At 51.9% G+C, this 21,973-nt stretch overlaps 1 protein-coding gene across 2 annotated transcripts in view; it reads right to left on the bottom strand.

Annotated features, from left to right (window-relative positions):
- Positions 1 to 20,979, bottom strand: part of IMPA2 (inositol monophosphatase 2) — a 44,731-nt gene extending 23,752 nt beyond the window's left edge. Inside the window, exons 1-2 of one of the 2 annotated variants that reach the window (XM_055323671.1) lie at positions 20,679 to 20,979; positions 4,400 to 4,533 (exon numbers count right to left, since the gene is read on the bottom strand). In XM_055323671.1, the coding sequence (XP_055179646.1) occupies positions 4,400 to 4,533; positions 20,679 to 20,774 (230 nt within the window). In that variant the 5' untranslated portion in view covers positions 20,775 to 20,979. Of the gene's footprint in view, positions 1 to 4,399; positions 4,534 to 19,734; positions 20,500 to 20,678 lie in introns of those variants that run through there. The other variant, XM_055323672.1, reaches the window with a different exon arrangement.
- Between the last annotated feature and the right edge of the window lie 994 nt (positions 20,980 to 21,973).

The following is a 21,973-nucleotide window of genomic DNA, read 5'->3' as shown; positions in this document are numbered from 1 at the left end:
AAAAGAAAAAAGATCACACCCTAAAAACACACATAGACAGGGATCAGGTGCCAAATCTTAAATTGGGCACAAGGTCGATAAAGCAGTGAGGTCAAGATAGAAATGGAAGTGACTCACATCCAAAGATAAATTCCCAGGAGCTGAGGAGGAATGTGGAGTTTTATTTCTTTTTGAACCTGATTTAAGTGGGAAGCTGGTACCTACTACAGTTGGGGGGAGCCCTTGCTGGGGTCTCCTGGCAAGGAAGAGGGGAGTCTTCACAGGACTGGCAGCTAACACAAGCGTCAGGTAGCACAGCCTGCAGTGCACCAACGGGGCTTCCTAGGACACACAGGGCAAGAAGGGCTGCTGGCTCACTAGCCAAACAGGTGGGACCGACATGGTCGACAGGGTCACCAGGTGGCCTGGGGAAGGCAGCACCCACAATGCTTCTGTTGACACAGCTTTTGTTCTGCACAGCATTTCCGATAAGCACTCAAAGAAATCACACAGAGCTCTGGACTTTCCCAGCAGTTGACTGATTATTCACACCCAAGAGTTCTCTTCTCTACTCAGCTGCCTGAGGCAACAGAGGGGAAGGAGTGTCTGTCATCTTGCTATTTGCTTTGCACCTGTGCGCGGCACTTTGGGGCAGAGCCCTGGACTGTGTTGACTCTTCTGAGGCACCAAAAATACCTCCCTGTTATGTGAGGAGGGATGTAGTTTATTCACTGAAACCTGACTGTTCTCGCTGCGGGGAGCCAGTACCTACAGGATGGGCGAGACCATTCTTCAGCTCTCTGCAGATGGACGTGCGAAATAACAGAGACCTTAATAAAAGCATTTGGACAGCTACATAAGACCCATAACATCAATAGAAAAAAAAAATCCACGTGCCTAAATTTAGGGAGCTCAAGGGCCCTTTCACAAGCCTATCTAACATACAAGAGGAAAAGCAGCCCCTGGGGCAAGGTTCAAAGCAGGGTAAGAGTTAGAATGATACTCTGTTGCATAATTTAACTACTCTTCTTTTCTTATAGTCCTAACAAACCCTTCTTATAATTCTGATGGCCAAGTGCATGGAGGCCTTTTTCTCTGGCTGGTTTGTTTACTCTGTGACAAGGTCAAGGTCACCCTGCAGTTCACTAGGGAGCCAGTTAACGCTCGTGGGCCTGGCCAGCATCGCAGCAGGCTCCGCTGTCTGATGACATGAGTGCCCAGCACAAAACTCAGTGGGAAAGGGGTGGAAAACAAGTGTATAGCCAGTGGTGGCTAGGAACGTATTTTTTCCAAGTCCAGGGGACAGAGGGCATGCTGCAAGGTATAGGAGTCACCACAATAGACGAGGCCGTGCCTGCAAAGGGGAGCCCAGGCTGGGACAGAGGAGGCAGCTAGGTGTCCTGGGCAGTTAGTTCCTCCCTTTGCCTCTGCTAACCCAGACAAAAGGGACATGGACAACAATATGGTTTGGTGATACTACTGAACATTCCCAAAGTTGCAGAACTTGGATCTGAGTCAAAATCATCAACTAGAAACAGGTTCAGGCACTCCACAAAGGCAGGCCTGGATGGAGACCGGGCTAATGTGGTCAATGCCAATACTGGGCTTTAACTGTCAACCTGGACCTGCTGGTTTGCTTTCTGTCTTTACCACCACAGGATGACCTTGGCTGGGTGCCTCAGTCCTAGAGGAGGAGGCTGAGATCCCAGGAACCAGGGTGAATTGCCAAAGCTGTGGGCAGTAGCAAATGGAAATCTTACAGTTCCTTGGTTTAGCATACTCCTGTCTCCCAGATTGGGGACCCAGACTTTGGATTTCACAAATGAGTACAATAAAATAATAAAACAGGGAGCAGGGACACCTGGGTGGCTCAGTGGTTGAGTGCCTGCCTTCGGCCCAGGGTGTGATCCTGGAGTCCAGGGATCAAGTCCCACATCAGGGTCCCTGCAAGGAGCTGCTCTCCCTGCCTGTGTCTCTGCCTCTCTCTCTGTGTCTCTCATGAATGAATAAATAAATAAAATATTTATAAATAAACAAACAAACAAATAACAGGGAGCCTACATCAGGTTATTTCTTATTTTATTCAAAATAAAACAGTCGTAATCGTTAATATTATTTCATAAATGACTAAAAATGGGGACTGGCATAAGCTCAGAATAACACAGAGTCCTTCCTAAAAAAAGGATGATAGGCAAATTTATGCTAATTCATTGTTTAAGGGATATATTTAAATACTTTGAATACAGAAAGCTTTCAGTATGCTATTTTACAATGTGTATGCAGTTTTCTCATTGCAAATTCGTCAATTTGTCTATGATTCAAATCATAATTAAATCCTCCCAAATTCTTTTGACTCCTAGTCATTGGCAAAAAAAAAAAAAAACAACACACCACACTTGGCATAGATATGTTGAAAAATTATTTTATCTATTTGAGTTTTCTAGGCAAACTGAACAGAGCAGAAGAAGGACTTCCAGCCTTTCTCTGGGTCCTGGTGTTGCCTTCAGAGCTGAGAAGCAAAGAGCCAGGGGTGACCATGGGGCAGCCGCATCTCATCCCTCACAGCCCGACTGGTACTTTGGGAAGTACCACTCTAAATCACAGATACCTGGTCAGGTGTGTGTATCTGACTCTCCCAGGGCTCTTTCAGAGATGGAGGCCTGGCATTAGCCGGCTACAGAAGCCCAGGTGGGCCTGGCACACACCGTGGGTGAGGGCCAGTGCTCTGGGTCAATGGTTTTCCAAAGGAGCTTCAAAGTTTGGTGATCCTCTGGGGACCCCAGGTTGCAGGGTGGAGCGGGGTTGCTGGGGGAGGTGGTACGGTCACTCATAGAACATATTTGTCCCGGGACATGCAGCAATGAATATTTAAATACACCTTGTCAAATGGAATCCATGTCCCATATTGACACAAGAGTGGACCCAAACCACTGCTGCCAACACACGCAATATGTATGTCGTTTCAGAATTTGGTTTGTCCAGAGTGATCTAAATGAAACCTGCCGGGAGCCCGATGACTACGTCTAGTCTTGCGGCGACCTCCAGGGCTTTACTAGGACTCCACAGAGCTGAGCCAGTCCTTGCCTCCGTCACAGCCACCTGGGCCAGTACCACAGAAACCTCAAGTACCAAAATAGCTCCTCAACTAGAAACAGTTCCTTGGTTACTGCGGTCTTTCCCTCTCAAAGAATAAAAGCAATCTATAGAATTCATTTGACATTCCCATTTAACTTCACGTTTCAAAAAGTTAAAAAATCATAAACATTTCCGAGCTTCTAAAATATTACAACAGATGTCAGGAATCCTGACTTCACACTGAATAAGGAAATAGGAAATAACAGACGCTCACACACAAAGGTTGTGGACAAAACAAAACAAACACGACCCATTGGCAGAGAGAATTTTGAAGGGGGAGCTGGTGACCCTGAGATGACCTAACCAGTTAGGAGGAAACAACAGGGAAGAAAGGAGGTATGTTTGAACACTGGCTTGACCCTTCTTTCATTTAATCATTCACAGGGAAAAACTTTACTGTGTCCACCCTGTGTGAACAACTGTGTCAGATGGATGCTGAGGGAGACTGCCTTCCACATCTCTGCTCTGTAAGCCCATCAGCGATACATACCTAGAAATCCAAGAGTCCCTATCCAGCCTCCTCCGTGAGGACAGGGAGCCCTCCCATCCAGGCAGTGGTTTTCCAACTCTCTTCTGTAGAGCTCCAGGGATGAGGGAGGGCCTGAGAAGCCCCCATCCCCACCTGAGAGCTCAAGGGAAGTCTTCCGCTGAGGTCCAGGGTTCCCTTGGAACTAGATGCAAAATACTGCATACATATTTCAGTTTTTCTGAGGAAAACATTAATGGTTTGCGTTGGAGTCTCCACACGGTGACCCCAAAAGGGTTAAGCACTTCTGCTCTGGAGAAGGTGGAGTCCTCATGAGGACCTGCTATAGGGTTGGAGAGCAGCCTTCCCTATGGCAGATGCCAGCCTGCCGGGAAGAACGCCTCACGGAGCACCAGCGGGGACGCACCAACAGGTGGTAGACCTGGGGCCACCAGGCTGACTCAGACAGGGAACAGAATAGAACTGGCTCCAAGTCCCTCCAGAAATAAGCCAAGTGGCCTAGCAGAGGGGACACTTGCGTAACACTCTAAAACACTTCCCCTGAGCATGTTACAGAACTGGAGGCTTCTCGGTATTTATAAGGTAACATATTGACGTGAGTGTTGTCAAGATGACAACATTGGATGAAACATTGTGGATGGGTGGATGAAAACATTGTGTTTACCATGGCAATCAACATAGGGGAGGCAGACTGTGAGGCCCCCTGTTTCACGTCTGCCCCCTGCAACCAGTGGCGTGGCACCCTGAGTTAGCCGCAGGCAGCATGTTACTGAGTCCCCTCCCGAGGGACACACCTACCTGTGTGAAGGAAACCTCTTCTGCAGCTCGGAAATAATTAAACCCTCCACGAGGTGATCTGTTTCTGTCACGAGGTCAGCAGCTGATGTTTTTGTTGAGACGCGTTTTTCCTCAGAAAGGGCTTTTCTGATGATCTGAAATAAAAGTACAGAAGAGTACAGGAGGCAGTTACCTGACGAGCACCCGGGTCCCCCAACACATGTGCTCTCACCTCCTGCACCCAAGCTCTGAACTGAAGTAGGCGGTGGGTGTGGATCTGAGGGCCATGGGCTGCTTCCATCACGGCGGCCGCCGGGGCCTTACATCACACCCCAGAACTTCTCTCGGGGCATCTAGCGAGCCTAACTATCCACTATTCTTTCACCAGAAAGAAGGGCTCACTTGTCCTACCTGTGGAGCAATTTTTCTCTGAAGGAAAAGAAAAACAGTGGTTCTAAAGAGCATGAAGCTCCACTCAATGAAAGATGATGTCGCTGACAAACCTTTGCCCTCAGAGTCCCAAGAATTTGATTTCATTATAAAAACATTATCTTGGGGGCAGCCCCGGTGGCGCAGCGGTTTAGCGCCGCCTGCAGCCTGGGGTGTGATCCTGGAGACCCGGGATCGAGTCCCACATCGGGTTCCCTGCCTGGAGCCTGCTTCTCCCTCTGCCTGTGTCTCTGCCTCTCTCTTCACTCTCTCTGAATGAATAAATAAATAAATCTTTAAAAAAAAAAAAAAAAAAAACATTATCTTGGGCAGCCTGGGTGGCTCAGTGGCTTAGCACTGTCTTCAGCCCAGTGTGTGATCCTGGGGACCTGGGATCGAGTCCCACGTCAGGCTCCTGCATGGAGCCTGCTTCTCCTCCCTCTTCTTGTGTCTCTGCCTCTGTGTGTGTGTGTGTCTCTCATGAATAAATTAAAATCTTTAAAAAATAAAAATAATAATAAAAAAGTATCTTGCATCATGTGGAGTGGACCATGCTCTTGCATCCAGATTATAAACGTTCAAATGGGGAGCCATTGGAGAGAGTAAGGGGTACTCCACCAAGAGAAAGGCACTCTCCCTGCTGCTTCAGTCAGGGTACCACTGAGCGCCAAAGCGGATGCACACATGGGCTGGCGCAGGTGCCAGGGCCTCCCTGACCCCAGGTCTGGGCTCACAGGTAGACTATGGGTGTGCAAGCCCCAGCACTCCTGGGCCAGACCTGCTGCGGGCAAGTATAGAGGCACGGGGAAGAGGGGGCCTCCCCAGGGACCCCGGGAAGGCCCAGATGGGAGGGCAGCTGGAGTGGTTAATCAGTCACAGGGCACCCTGAGAAGGACCAGGTCTACTCTATGTAATAAAAATTACGCCTTCTCCAGCCCAGGCCTTGTCACGACCCAGTGTTTCCCTCAGCACGATGACAAAGTCAGGACACCTAAAAACGACTTCAGACCTTGCCTTCCAAACTGGCTGCTACCCCAAGACCCCACCTTTCCTTCCAGAGCACCATCACTCACTCAGCAACCTAGACTCCACGTTAGGTAATGTCTCCTGAGTGCCTGTTTCACGTCCCACTTGTCGAAGAGGATGATGGCAGGAGGAGACGACCCCCTAGTCTGTAGAGACGAGGGCTGCCCATGGAATTTAAAGACTGTGCAAGAGACCCCGAGACATGGAGCGATCCCCGTTTTTATGCGGCTCACATTATGGCCCCCTCCTAATGTCAGCCTCCAGAAGTGCTAGGCCTAGACAGGGGCCTCCTGTTGTTCATCTTGATGGCAAACAGACACATACGACAGAAAATCTAAAGGGTAATTTTGTAAATAATGCAAAAGACAAAGCATATAGCACTCCTGCAAAATCTGTGAATATTTCTGTGCCAGTCCCCACACTGCCACTGTGGCCTTCCTGTCCCCCCCCCTTTTTTTAACAATTTCATTTATTAATTCATGAGACACACACACACACAGAGGCAGACACACAGGCAGAGAAAGAAGCAGGCTCCACGCAGGGAGCCCAATGTGTGGGACTTGATCCCAGGACCCCGGGATCACCCTCTGGGCCGAAGGCAGCACCAAACCACTGAGCCGCCCCGGGATCCCCTTCCTGTCCCTTCTATTCGCAACATCCTGCTTAGTACTGTCAGGCTAATCTCCTTAAAACATCAATTTGCATACAGTAAGTTCCCACCAAAGGAATCTCCACAAGTTCCTTGCTTATAAATTTGAAACTCTTCAAATCTAACCCCTGTATCATGGCCTTGTCCTCCAAGGATCCCTAAATCTTGGGTTAGTCCAGACCTTGGTTCCACAGGTCATGTGGCAGTGAGCTCGTATCTTGTATGACAATTCAGTGTGGCATGTCGGGGTGTCTGTGGTGTGTATGTTTATATGTGCACATTTGTGATATATGTGTGGTTTGTACGTGTGTATGTGATGTGCGTGGTTTGTATATGTGTATATGTGTGATACCTGTGCGACATGTGTGTAGGGAGGTGTGAAGGGAGTGTGTAAGGTTGTGTGTGGGGTATGTATGCATATAGTTCTAGGGAAGGAGAGAGGAAGACCAGAGGACATGCCACCAGTCTCTCAAAGTTCACTGTGCATGAGTCATCAGAGATCTTGCTGAAGTGAAAACTGGTTAAGAAGGTGTGGGGTTTGAGGTCTGACATCTGCATTTCTGACAAGTTCTGTGGTGACACCGGTCCTGTGGGCCACACAGGAGTTGCTGGGCTGACAGCAGGTTCTCAAACCCCAGAATGAGGACAGGTCCTCAGGAGCTGGGGTGTCCTGGGACCTCTGCCCTGAGAGGACACGGGTTTCCTCTTGCCCTTGCCCCTCTCCACACGTATAGTATGCAGAGTTCAATGTTACAATTCCAACCACGCGCCCTGTAGTCTCTGTGGTGAAGCAACAGTGATCTTTAAACATACGTCAGCTCCTAACACTTTAATGCTTAGAGCTGCCCAACGACCTCCATGGCTTTTAGGAAAAAGCCCCAGACCTACAAATCCCACAGGCCACCCCCATGTTCACTATCCTTCGGCCACTCTGGTTTTCTGGCTAATGCTAACTAAATTTCTTTTTGTTCCAGGGACTTCATATTTTCTAGTCTATCCAAAATTTCATGCCATCTGAAATCATCTTGTTTGTCCCTCTGTTGGTAGTACGTCTTCCCAGGGAGCAGGAGCTGCTCACTTTGGTTCCCTATCACATACTCCTTGCCTCTAGAATCGTACCTGGCATAGGGCAGGTGCACAAAATTTTTCTGAATTGTGAAGAAAGTACACTTCAGCCTGCTTGAATAGACTGCACATTTTTCCCAACTGGACCACTAGTTTGTATGAACACGGACCACCTCAGTCTCTGTTTTGTCTGAGGCTTTTTGGTTACCCTGTGAGAGTTAACATGTGTTTGGCATCTCCTCCTCCAGCCTCCATCCACTAGCCCCACCTCCTGGAGCCAGCCCAAATCTGCGTTAGGGCACTCCTGTCCACTCACTGCACAGCAGCCAGAAGGGCTTGCTAAACCCCTGCCCTTTATCATGGATCTCCCCAGCATAAAGCACTTAGCGGCTCCCTAGCATTCTGAGGATACAAAACTCCCAATGGAAAAAAAAAAAAACAAAAAACAAAAACCTCCCAATGGTGGTATAACCACAGCTTCCTGAGACTTGACCTCCTAGCAGAGACTATTTGATCCCAAATAGCCAGTATCCTCTTCTTCCTTTCAGGAACAGAAGCCCCAGGCTGAGCAAGGTCAACGGTCCACATCTGTCTGCCTCTTGTGCAGGTAGGCCCGGCCCCGGGTTCTGCCCAGGAGGATGTGAACAGAAGGGATATGTGCAACTTCTGAGTCACATCCTTAAAAGGCCACTATTTGCACACTACTCCCTCCTGTCCTTCCCCCCTTGCCACCAGCTGATGTTGTGTGGTGAGAGGTCAGCTTTGGTCACATGGGAAGAGAGCAACTCCTTAAGACAACAAGTGACAGGGAACCTGGCAGGGACCTGACAGTCACCTGAGTGACTTGGAGAAGCAGAGCCCCATTTCCAGGCTTCTAACTGGGCTGCTGTGGGGAAGAGAAAGGAATCAGCCTTGCTTCTGTCACCAGTCTGTGAAGGAAGCCAAAGCACCAACTTACCACACAGGTCTCACCTAAGCTCTGCGTTCTCCTATCCTGCCCCTCCTCACTCCATGACTGCTATGCCCCAGCCCAAGGAATCACTCACCCTCAAGCCTGCCCCCACAGAACCACCAGCTTCCTCCTTGCCCGTGTGTTCTCTGACTCAGCTCAGATATCACCTTCTCTATGACAAGCCTCCGACTCCTGCAGGCAGAGCAGGGCATTCGCCCTCCAAGTGTGTAAACCACACAGCTGGCCTCCTGAGACTCCGCAGCCGTCCACACGGGTGAAGGAGCCCCACCTGGCCCCTGTATCCACCTCCCCCAAGTAGATTTTGCAGCCTAGGGAGGGGCTAGGTCTTGGGGAACATCTGAATGACGATTTCTCAGCTGCTACACACTGAGCTCACAGGTAACGAAAGCTGAAGACTTCAGCAAGTGCGCTCGTGAAGCCGTATCTAACGGCCTTGGTGTTTACGCGTTTGGTCTTCCCCATCCTGAAGACACCCGCCTCTGTTGTGTGGAGGAGACACGTGCTCAGGGGCCTGTGTAGGCAGTGTGGGCAGTGTCCGATGTCATCTGGGCACGGCGGACCCAGGCCCCTCGCTACAAATCACATCGGGGAAGGGGAGATTTATGCATTTGGGAGGAGAGTCTCTAATCATGTTGTTTTTTTTTTTTAATATTTTATTTACTTATTCATGAGAGACATAGAGAGAGGCAGAGACACAGGCAGAGGGAGAAGCAGGCTCCATGCAGGGAGCCCGACATGGGACTCGATCCTGGGTCTCCAGGATCAGGTCTATTAATGTTTATTACTCTGTGCTCTGATTATTTCAATGTGGGCACGTGTCACAGAGCTTCCATACGTCCATGTCCCCTCACAGCACAGCAGGCCACACCGCCTACCTTGCTCCCCGGCAACTTGCAGGTGCTGCGACCAGCCCTGTCACACCTGCTGTTGCTCCTTCAGGGCCTGGATCCCACCCACTGGGACACCTTAATTCCTCCCTCTCATCCAGTTACACACCCAAGGATGTAGATTCCATTTAAAAAAAAAAAAGATTTATTTATGTATTTGTTTATTTATTTGAGACAGAGAGAGAAGGACTGTGAGTGCGAGAGAGAGAGAGAGAGAGAGAGAGAGAGCACGAGCAGGGTGAGGAGAGAGGGAGAAGCAGATGCCCCGCTGAGCAGGGAGCCTGACGTGGGGCTCCATCCCACCATCCTGAGATCATGACCAGAGATGAAGCAGACGCTTCACTGACTGAGCCCCGAGATCCCATTTCTGAGTGACATCCCCAAACTATGCTGACCTTCCGGCACTGCCTGTATCACCTGCCCACGTTGCTCTGCTTCCCCACCTTCTCTGTCTTGCTCCTTTGAAGCGCTGTCCACCTCAAGCACAGCAGCTCTATGTCCTGGAACCCCCTGCGAGTTGTTGGGCCCTCCAAGAGGACAGCAGGCCCGTGTCCTTTGGGGAGGACCTCTGTGGCCAGTCTGCACAGCACTCATCCCCCTTGTCACTCTTAGTTCTCCCTTCCACAGTTTTGTCTTTGGACGCGATGTCCCTTCCTCCTGTAGTGGCTGACCCTGTCTTTCCTGAGGACCTGCTCATGGCCCACTCCTCCAGGAAGCTGCCCCTGGAGCCCTCCGCCCTCAGCCCGGGTGAGGCCCTTCTGCTCAGCTCAGGGGTTCCCGCAGCACCTGGCACATCCCAGTCACCACACACAGCATCACGGGGAGGCACTGCCGAGGCTCATCTACTGGACGCTTCTGGAGGGCAGGAGGGCTCTGCCTTCCACCTGAGCGCCCCTGGGGACACCGGACAGGTCCTGCCCTGCCCCTCAGGCCCCAGGCCCAGCAAGGCAAAAGGCATCGTAATGGGACTTCCACACTCAAGCAGATTCCCAGGTGTGGGGAAGCTGTGTAAACTAGCCTCCTTTCAGTGGCCCAGGACTCAGAAGCTCTAGTTCTTCGGGGAGGAACTGCATGTGAGAAATTCCTGTATGGAATGCAATTCCTACTTGGGTCCATCTCATAACATCAGTAGGGAGCACAGACGGTGCCCCTACAGTTTGGAATCACGCAGGTCTGAATTCCAGCTCCACCCGGGAGACCAAGGCGGGGGGTTGTCACTGAGCTCCTGGGAGCCCTAGTGCCCTCCTCTGCAGTAACAGCCTCACCTCAGACACCAGGAGGTTGCAGGCAGGAAAAGAGGACTCCTAGGTAATGGTCTCGAACACAAAATGACGTACACACCTGCAAAGTTCTGTGCCGCCCTGATGTTCCTGAGAGCAAATCCTGCCAGACCTTCATGACTTACAACAAAAAAACAAAAGCCTGTGCACAATGTACAGATCTCACGTGGGATGACAAAATCCTGGGTTAAGAAAAGTGTAATTCATGAATGTTTCTACACTGCAAGGAATGGTGGTAAGAGAGTGCTGTGTTTTCTCAATAAATCACCAGTAGACTCAAGCAGCCGGGCCTCTGGCCACAGGCCCATCTGCCGGGGAAGGCCCACAGGGCTGCTGGGACAGGCCCTGCTAAAGCCGTTTACTACAGCTATTTTTGCTCTTAGGGAACTTAAACTTTCTCACTCTGCCAGCAGTAAGTCAGCATGTGCTGTTATTTAATTAATGTTTTTCAGCAGCTCACTAATGAAGCATGCTTCATAGACCTCCTGGCCTGGGTCTTTCCCTCCAGATAACATTCCATTACTGTGTAATACATAAAATACGGGCCTTTAGTCACTGACACCTGCATTTCAAAACTAAAGGAAGGGTCGCCCCCAGCTACCGTGTCAGAGGCATCACACACGGTCCTGTCCTGATCCTCCTTCTTGCCTGCACTCCGTCCTGATTTTGTGTTACTGCCCCAGCAGTAACACAAGTACCCAGTACAGCAAGTACCCAGAACTACAGAGCAACCTGTGTGTGCTCCAGAAGCCACAGAACAGCACCCCTGAAGAACTCTGCTGGAAGTGGGGCTTCCAACATGCAACGGGTCTTTCCTCTGCTGGGCTGGGAAAAGGTGGCTACTGGAGGCGTAGTCCTGGTGATACTGACTGTACACTTCAGGTTTTTTTTTTTTTTTTTAAAGATTTTATTTACTTCTTCATGAGAGACACATGACAGAGAGGCAGAGACACAGGCAGAGGGAGAAGCAGGCTCCATGCAAGGAGCCCAGCCTGGGACTTGATCCCAGGGTCCTGGCCCAAGGCAGATGCTCAACCACTGAGCCACCCAGGTGTCCCTACACTTCAGGTTCTAGACAGATCTGAGCACAAGTGAGTGTGATGTGATGGTTCATTTTGTGCGTCAACTTGACTGGGCCACAGGGTACCCAAAGTATTCTGCCAAATGGTTGTCTGGGTTTTTCTGCAAGGGTGTTTTTGGGTAGGTTAACATCTTAACCAGTAAAGCTGATTGACCTTTGTAATGTGGGTAGGTCTCATGCAATCGGTTGCAGGCCTGAGCAGAGGGAGACTGATGCTGCTGCTCTGCGAGAGAACTCTCCCGCCGAATGCCTTTGGACTTCATCTGCAACATCGGTTCCCCTGGAGAACCCTAACACACAAGACAATCAGTAAAACCTACAAAGCGAATCCTGCCTGGCTATCACATGGTACAGGGGGCAGCAGGTAACATCTGCTAATACCTCACAAATGACCTTTAGCCACGGGAAGGAGGAGGAGCTGGTTAAAGCAGAGGAGGGCCATGGACATCAGATTCTCCGGGGGTCCCAGGCCAGCGAATCTCAAAGCTCTCCATGTAACTGCCTCCCTCTCTAGCTTCACGGCTAAGTTTCCTGCAACTTGCCATTTCTACTTTCTACACTCCCGTCACCCCGCTGTCCATGGTCCTCCGTGCACCCCATCATGACTCTGAACAAGCTCCATCAGGCATCTGGCCACCTCGTGTGTCATATCCTGAGGACACCCTCACCCATACCTCAGCGGCCTTTTCTGTGTTGTCTGACTCTCTCCACTTCAGACCGTTCCCTACAAGTGTCCAAGAGCTCACTGGTCCCTGGCCCCCACTTACTGGCCCATGGCCGGGCCATCACCCTGCTGGCACTCACACCTGCTGAGGGCTCACTCTGTCCCGGCACCATTCCAAGCAGTCACACATACCAACCAGTGACTCTCACAATAACTGACGGTAATAACAATCTTCTCATGTGAAGGATGAGGACACTGAGGCACAAAGAAATGAGGAAAGTGACCCATGGTCACAGCTGTGAGTACAGGTAAAGAGGTTCCACAACAAGCACTCCAAATCTTGCCTTGTTGCCTGGAGGCAGCACCCTAGGACTCCCTAGTTCCCTCATGGTGTGGAGTTCTCCAGCACTGCAATTCACCCAGCTGGAGCCAGGAAGCCAGGGGCTCTCCACAACAAGGTCTCCGTCACCTGACAGTCCATGGCCAAGGCTGCCCAGCACACCATCATCGAGACTCACCTTGGTCAGTCTGAGCATGACACCCCCCTGCAACCTTACCCCCCACTGAGGGCCTCCTTGTGCCCCCCAAGCCCACCCACCCGCTGGCCTGACTTTCCTCTTCTATCTTCAGCTTTAGCCAAGATGCCTTTCTTGGCATTCCTGAGTGATGCCCTTGACTTTCTCCCCTCAGGGTGTCCATCTTCTCTCTCTGCCCTGAGCCCCTTACCTCCCCTTCCCCTCCCCAGCGTGTCCCCCAACTTCTCCAGTGAATCCTGCTTTTCCTTTGAGAGTCATGGTGCAGGTATGGATCCTCCCAGGAAGGTGGCTCCGGGAAATTGGCTGTCACAGTCACCCCATGTTCTATGGTGATTAATGGCTTAGGCTTCTGTCCCAAGAGGCCAAGGTGGGGGATGGGGGCTGCAATCCCTGCTTCATGCTGAGTGCACCAGAAGGTAGCCCAAGCACTGGCCTGGCCCCCTGGGGTTGGGAGCTGGGACAGTGGATACGGAGACCCTGAAACTGGCTTAACACCTGGGTACATCATTGCCCCTCAGCTGAATTCTTCCCTCACCTTCCATAGGAGAAAAATGTAAGCAGGCAGCCTTCGGTTCCAGCTTCATGAGGCCAAGAGACAGAGAGGAGCCTGGGTGCTCAAGTTCCCTTCTCATGGAGAAGTTACTTTAGATAACCATAGTATAACAGAATTTAAAAATTGGGGTTGGTAAAATGGGTGTTGTAGCTGGACACCATTTTACTGCATGTGTTGATTCATGTAACCACCACCCAAGCAAGACTGAGAACCATTCCATTCATTCCATCAACACAAAGATCTCCCTCCTGCTATAGTCACACTCCTCACCCTGCCACCTTCCTCATGGGATCCCTAATCACTAGCAACCACTTTATAACCGCTTTTTCATCTTCATAATTAAGTTGTTTGGGGAATGTTATATGAATTTTCTATGACATTAGTCAACCTTTTGAAACCTGATTTTTTTTCACTCAGAGAGCCATCCACGTTATTGGGTGCATCAATAGTTCCTCCTTTTTTAGTCTTATGTAATATTCCATGATGTAGAAATATAACCATCAGGAGAAACTGGATGAAATCAGAAACTAGACCTTTCTGTACTATTTCTGCAATTACCTGTGCATTTATAATTATTTTAATATTAAAAGTTTTCTTTAACAGTTTCTTGGGGAAAAAAAAGTCCCCTTCTCCACTCTGCCCCTCAGGGTCTCAGGGCGGAGCTCCTCCAGCCAGCCCCCCGCAACTTCTAGGGCTAGGCCGCAACTTCTAGGGCTAGGCCGGGGGGTTGGGGAGGTGGGGGTGGGGTGCTGGAACTCAGTAGCATCACTTCCATTCTCTAGCTAAGTGGTAAGATTTCAGCCTACTCTCCCCTCAGCCCCAATGACTGGAACCTCCGCGAATGAGTGCTGTGTTTAGGTTAGCAAGGAAATTTCTCAGGGCTGCAGGGGCCGATTCGCCTCTGTGTGGGAGTGACACCAGCCTTTGCTTCAAGCCCTTTAGTCCCGTACAGGATTTCACAGCTCCTGCTGCCAGTGCAGATGCAAATGCCCCTGAAACAAAGTGCTCCTTCTCACCCCCTACCCCAGCTCCTGTGCAAAGAGTGGGCATAAGAAACAAGCCTCTCTCCTTACAGTGGCATACAGGAAAATGGCAGTTGGCCTCAAACACAGGTCAGGGAGGGGTGGGTCCTGGACACTGGGACCACGTGTGCCCTACCAAGGGCAGCTGCTACTCTGTGCTTCCCAGTTGTCTCTCGGGAGTCCTCTCTTGGCTGAGGTTTCAAATGTTGGCAAAGGTTTTACAACTGTAAGTGCTGGCTGCCGCTCCCCCCCCCTCCTCCCCGCCCCGCCACTGCGGAGCTAAGCAGACACAGAAGGACTGGACCTGGGGCACAAAATGCAGCATGGGGCCAGCGGAGGCGAGAAAGCCACCCACCACCTCCCTTCCTCCAGCAGCTGGGCACATTGAGCCCAGGTGGGAGAGGAACAGGAAGTCTCTTCGGAAGGAAATGAGGCCTCCACATACTGACATCTGGGAATCTCCCAGAGAACATCCAGGAGCTTGGCTTGGGATCATACTAAAGTGGAGCCCATAGGTGGACAAACTGGCTCTCTCCTGGTCCAAGGACCTGGCCTTAAGTCCCACCCCAGGCCAAGGGCTCCCAAATTGGTGTGGCCACCATCAACCTCTCCCCTGAACTGTGGATGCAAACTCTACACGTCCACTTAGAAACCCACTGGCAAGTCAAGCCTGATGTGCTGGAAACATACTTGATTTCTACCTCCAAACCTGTTCCTCCTGCCGTTTCCCCGCCTTGGGAGATGGCAAGTCCATTCAACCAGTTTTGCAGGCGCACACCCTGGAAGGCATCCCTGCTCTCCCCACACCGCCCCACACCGCCCCCCGCCTCCCTGCCAACAGCAAGCTTGGCAGCCTAGCCCTGGAAATGCAGCTTTTCTACCACCTTCTTCACCACAGCCCAGTCAATTCACCCTCATTTTTCATTGTACCACGTGAACAGCTTCCTTTCAGATATCCAGTTCTGGTCCCCTGTGGAGCTGCAGGGCCCCACACAGCAGCCAGGGCGGGCTCCCTACTGCCCTGTAGGGCCCCAGATAGGACGGCCCGGGCCTCATTATCACACTGAGTAAAGGTACAGTCCTTTCCAGAGTTACTCAGTATTTGTTCGGTGGATGAATACATTTCTAATCGACATTTTAGTACCACCATCATAAAAACAGGGATAGCCAAGCCAAGGAACACACAAAAAGGCCCTTAGGTTCCTTAATCATATGGGACAGGCAAATTAGAACAACACCTCAAACCCATAAAATTGTCTACAATGGAAAAGACAGACAACACCAAGTGTTGTCCAAGATGTGGAGCAACAGGAACCCTAAGCCTACACGCTGGTAGCAGTGGGAATTGTTACATGCACTTAGAACACTACCTGGCAGCTTTTCACACCTGATGACACAGCAATAACTCCACTCCTATTATTAAAATATTCCCAGCAGAAACGCACACATATGTAACCAAAAGACACATGCAAGAATCTTCATAGCAACATTGTCCATGTTAACTCCAAACTAGACATGATCCAACCTCTCCTCAAGAGCCGGATAAACAGTCATTTATTCACATAACAAAATACAGCAGTGGTTCTCAAAGTGTGCCGTCTCCAGATCAGAAGCATCAGCTGGGAACTTGGTAGGAACACCAGTTCGCAGCCCACTCCTTACCTAGTGGATCGGAAACCCTGGGGATGGGACAGAGTCTACCCTAACAAGCATTCCAGGTGCTTCGGATGCATGTGAGTGTGTGAGGACCCCATCCCCACAGCAATGGACCCAATGAGTTTGACCACACTGAGGAGATTGTGAAAAATTCTGTCAGAAAGTTGGGCTGATGACTGTTGATGGGTACACAGAAAGCTAATAAGCAAATTAAAAAAATAAAAAACAAAAAACGCCTTTTTTTTTTAAAGGAAAATACAAGTTGCGTAAGAAAGAAAATATGTAATACCACCATATACCTGGCTCGACCGTGCATTACAACTGTACAGTCATTGGAAAGTGAGCACAGACAGGGATGGGACCAATCAGGTAATGCAGCCACACAACATAACAAGCACAACGTCTACAAGAGGCTCCAGAACGAGCAGTGGAAGCCTGTGATTTAGAAGACAGGCACAACGATCAGAAAAAAAAAAAGAGATGTCTAGGGAGCAGGATGAGGATGTTGTGGGACGGGGCATTGCTGTTTTCATCACAGTCCTCTCAGGAGTATTCCCTCAGTCACATTCCCTGTGTGAATCACTGATAAAAATGAAAATCACGAATCAAAAACCTCGCGGTGGTGGCAAGGCCAGCCAGACAAGGGGGTTCCCTGGAGCCAGAGCCTGCCGACGTGTTTTCCCTGCCCTGGGGAGGCACGTGGGCAGAAGAGCACCTTCTGGTCCTGACCAGACCGGGGACACACAAGGCTGGGAGGAAGCGCAGGAATGACCGGGAAGGTCACACCGGGAGGTGTGTGAAGGAAAGGGTCCGGAACCAAACCCTGGAAGGAGAGTGTCGATTTCAAGGAGCATGAGAGAGGCAGGAAAATGCAATGTGTGTTTTGAAAATGCCAAATAGTTCAGTCTGGACAGCCAAAGGGCTGCTCCACCCAGGGGCCGTGGGGACAGCAGCCCGGCTTCCCGGGACTGGGCTTCGGGAAGCAGCACCCGCAGCTACACAAGGCCGCCCGGAGAGGCCGGAGGCCTGCAGTACTGAGCAAGGGTGGGTCCTGGGCTTTGCTTTTTCTGCCTTGTCCCGAAATTCTATTACCGGCAAACAGAGGTGAATTTACTGTGAGGCTAATGAAGCTGAGGCTCCAAGGCTCGGGCCCACCCTGAGGCTCAGTGAGGGCCCTTAGCACAGCCTTCACCAGGGCGCACATGAACACCTTTTGCAAGTTTGCAAAAGTCAGCTTTCTAACTGCAGATGGAAGCACTGTCTCTTTCCGCCATGACCTCCATTATAATTGTGTGTCAGGTGGCACTGGAGTGGGTCCTGGCGTACTTGGCTAAAGGCAAGTTGAGTGGACAGGAAATTTACTTTGGGCCTGACTGGAAACGATCTGTGGGGTTTGCAGCACACCTGTCTGTAAGTTATTATTAGCCATCCTGTGGAGGAATGGCTTCCAGAAACGCTTCTACTGTCTACCACACTGACTGACTTGGCCTGGGGACCTGGCAGGCAGGGCCAGAGGAGCATGCGCGTGTGTGCTGTGCAAACTGGCATGTGGGATGGTGGAAAGAAACCATGGAACTAGAAGTCTGCAGAAAATTCTTCCATGTCTTACAACTAACATATAGAAGAAAATTGACAGGATTCTCAAATTTGACGGCAATCCTAAAAATTTATAGGATCCTACCAATAATCCTACCAATAATAAGTTTGAAGCCTAAATAAACTTTTTTAGACTATCAGTAATCAATTTCAATTAGCATGCTACAGGAAAACCTGGACTTATCTATTGGATCCATTCAAAATACCACAAAATCGGGATGCCTGGGTGGCTCCATGGTTGAGCCTCTGCCTTCAGCTCAGGTCGTGATCCCAGGGTCCTGGGATCGAGTCCCGCATTGGGCTCCCGGCATGGAGCCTGCTTCTCCCTCTGCCCGTGTCTCTGCCTCTCTGTGTGTGTGTGTGTGTGTGTGTGTGTGTGTCTCCCATGAATAAATAATAAAATCTTAAAAAAAAAAAAAAAGGAATGGGTTGGGGAGAGGCAAGGAAGAAGGGAGGAGCCAGGCAGCCACTGTGGACAGGGCAGCACCTTGGGGCAAGTGGCTTTTAGAGATACCTCTCAGGATGGGGTAAAGGGGAGGTGGCAGCAAAGTGTGCAGGGCTGCCCTGATCCCAAACCTATGTCTGAAAGATGAAGGGCAGAGACATTCATCTCTTTGGAGGCCTCTCCCTGCCCCCCCAGACCCACAACACTACTTTCAGCATATAGAACCCAGACTCAGGAATTCAGCACACACAACTGTCCCAGGAGCAGCTGAGAGGAACAAACTTAATAAAATAGAACTTTGGGTACTGGTGAGGGGGTGGGCATGTTGGGCCACAGGGCCACTGTAACTCTGCCAAATACTCCTTAGCTAAGGAGGATTCAGAAATGCATCAGCACTAACTAGTTACCTTTTCATCCCTCTTTGGGGTATCTGGCTAAAGACCAGATTTTTTTTCCAAGCAGCACTCGATTCCTGTGAGAACATTATTAAGACGATCTGTCCCACTTTTACACAGGTTGCAATGACCTTGTGTGGCTTCTGTTTGTTCCAGGCATAGACCATTCCAGCCACTCTTCCCTCCACTGCCCAGCAGGCAGGAAGCATCACATAATGCCCAAGAGGGAGCCCAGAGTCCTGGGCTCCCTGATTGGACTCCTAATAGCAGAATCTTTATTTTATCCCTCTCCCACTCTCAAAAAGTTTTTTTTGTTGTTGGCAAGTTGAGAAAACTTAAGATATCTCTTAATAAGGCCTTTAGAATTGTGCCTGCCATATTACAAGTTCTGTATAAGCATCTGTTCAATAAAATGAAGGTTTTAAAGACACTTCTGTTTCTTCAAGGATTTCAATTTGAAAAACCATAGAAAGCCATCACAACTCACCAGGGTTTACAGTGTAGTATCAGAATCCTAAGCTGGCTTCTCCTTAAAGTCTCAAGGAAGAAGAGTTTTATGGTGGAACCTAAAAGCTACTAAATATCCTGATGATGCTCACTCTGGAAAGGAAGCGAGGGGCCTGAGAGCGAGGGAGGAGGGTGAGAGCAAGTGCTCCCTGCACATAGTGGATCTGCTTTCCAGTAGGGATGTTTGCCCTGTAACTACAAACCTCAGCATTCTAGCTCTCAAGGTTTGGAGTCCTTCTCCTATAGGAAGGAAAGGTGACAGAGCCACAGGATGAAGTTTCACAACCCACCTTTTCAGTCATGCCTTCCCTACAGGCTGAATCTTGCATCTTTAAAACCACAGAAGGAGGGCCCTCCAACACAAAATGGGTCTGCTCAGTGTTGAAATGAACTTTTAAAGGGGATTAGAGGATTCACACCAAGGTAAAGCACTGTTCCCTGAGCACGTGACAAATTCAGGGTGGGTAAGAGCCTGACTTGAACACCCCGGGAAAACCTGCAGAGCATTTTCATACTGCTAGACCTGAAGAAGAAAATGATGTTTGGATAGAAAAAGTCAATCTGCTCACAGCGCTGCTTCTGTCCATCTTACCCTCCAAATCACCGGAAGCATCAAATGCCTTGACAAGCCAGGCAGGAGTAAGCCATCTTCCCAGTCCAACGGGCCATGATGGTCCTGGGACAACCACCAGGGCTCCTTCACTGCAAGGACTTGGAGCCTACAACGTGTCAGGCACTGACTGGGGTACTGAGGAAAAGGTGGGTAACCACACGCAAAACTGAAAGTGAGAAAAGTCGAACTGCACTCCCTTTTCAAACTCAAGTCACACGTTCTCGCTCTGCTGCTTGGTTTTCATCCTTCCTCTGGTCAGTGTAACAAGTCCCGCCGAACACTGAGTGGAACCACTTTTCAGCCCGGGCCGGGGCAGGTCCAGATTCGGGATGCTGGAGGGAAGCCCATCACACAGCAAGCGGGCCGAGATCTCCTGCGCCAGGGGTTTCAGCGTGGGGGAACCGCACCCACGTCCCGGCCACAGGCTCTTCGCAAAGGTCCTTAAACACAAACAGCCGCCTGGCATTCAAGCCCGGGAGGGCTTTTTAAATCCCGGCACCGATCTGCACAGCCAATGCGTTCTAACCTACGGCCTCCGACGCAGAGGTCAAGTCCCCTACAGGCAGACATCGCGCTGACACAGGAGAGGGGCCGCGCGGGGCGAGCTTCCTGGGTGGCGGCCCCGCTCAGCCCCCCGGCTCCCGGACACCAACGCAGACTTCGTTCACCCCCAGGCCGCGGACCCCGGACGGGGGCCTCCCCGCAGCCCGGGGCCGCCCCGCTCGGTCCGCAGCCCCGCGCGTCTAGCTCCTCGCTCCCCTGAGCCCCGGAGGCTCTTCCTCCGTCCCACGCGAGTCTGCTCGGACTCTGCGAAGTTTCGAGGGGCGCCCGGCCCGGCCCGGCCCGGCCCGGCCCGGCTCGGCCCGGCCCTCCGGGGCTGCGCTCGCAGGACCGCGCCGTCCGGGAGGGGCCCGCGGGCTCACCTGTCCCGCCCGCAGCGCCAGCTGCACCGCCGCCTCGAAGCACTCCTCCCAGGGGCCCCCGGCGGGCGGCGCCTCGTCCTCGCCGTTCGGCTTCATCGTGGCCTCGCCGGGCCCCGCCACCTCCGGCCCTGCTCGCCGGGCCCCCACCGGCTCCCGCCGCCCGGACGCCAGGCTCCAGGCTCCGCACCGCTTTCTCCTCGTCCCGCCACTCGGCGTCTCGGCCTCCGCCCGCCCCACAGCTGCGCCCGCGGGAAGGGCAGGGAGCGGGCCGTGGCCCCGGGAGCCGCGCGGTGCGTCCCGCGCCGCGCCCCGCCCCGCCCCGCCCCGGCCCTGCCCGCGCCCCGCCCCCGCCCCCGCCCCGGCCCCGCCCCCACCGCCCTCCGGGGCCCCGCCCCTCCCGGCGAGGACTCGGGCGCGCGCGGAGCCCAGCTCCCGGCCTCTGGCCCCGCCCCCCTCCGAGCCGCGCCTCCCGCTCCTCGCTCCTCCGGACCCCGCCTGGGGTTGGCCCCGCCCCGCAGGGCCCCGCCCCCGCCCCGCCCCCGCCCCGCCCCGCCTGCTCCGCGCTGACCCGGCCCTGCGCTCTCCCGGGACGAGAAAGGCGAGTGCTGGGGACTGTGGGCCTGGGACGGAAGCCTGGAGCGGGACTGCAGCAAGGCCCCGGGGCGGGGGCGGGGCGCGGGCGTGGCCCCGGCTCCAGCGGGCACCGGATCTGCCCCAGCTGCGGGTGCCCCCGGCCCTCTCGCCCCAGCCCGGCGGTCGGCGCGCACATGGCCGGGGCTCGCGGGGGCTGCGGGCCTGCTCGGACACCCGCGGGGGCCCGTCTTCACAAAGCGCCTGTGTTCCTGAAAGTCCGGATGCAAAGGAGAAGCCTTCACCCCCCCCCCAAAAAAAAACCAAAACAAAACAAAAAAAGAAGCCTTCACCCCAGCAAAAACCACACGCTACGAAGACAGTTGGTCTTGCAAACTGCCTGTGCTCAGAACTCCGATGTGCAGCCCAAACTGTGACTACTCTTTGTCAGGAGGAGTGACCTTTTAGACCTTGGATTCTTTAAAGCTGCTGCACACTGGCACCAACCGCCCAAGCACAAATACAAGGCTCTTCCTGAGAGGGTGTCTCTAGTGTCCAGGAGTTTAATTTCATAAGCTGTTGTGCCTACTCCTTTACAAAATACGCTGAGCCATATAAACTGATTCTGGAGTGTCACTTCTTAGTCTGGGAGAACAGTGGGAGTTTGTACCAGAACTTTGGGACATTCTTTACACAGTTAACCTAACGATGGGGTTAAATGTTTT

The sequence above is a fragment of the Nyctereutes procyonoides genome, unplaced genomic scaffold (assembly GCF_905146905.1).
Source record: "Nyctereutes procyonoides isolate TBG_1078 unplaced genomic scaffold, NYPRO_anot_genome, whole genome shotgun sequence".
Taxonomy (NCBI): Eukaryota; Metazoa; Chordata; class Mammalia; order Carnivora; family Canidae; genus Nyctereutes; species Nyctereutes procyonoides.
The sequence above is the reverse complement of the archived record's forward strand: the minus strand, read 5'-3'. Positions and strand labels throughout refer to the sequence as shown.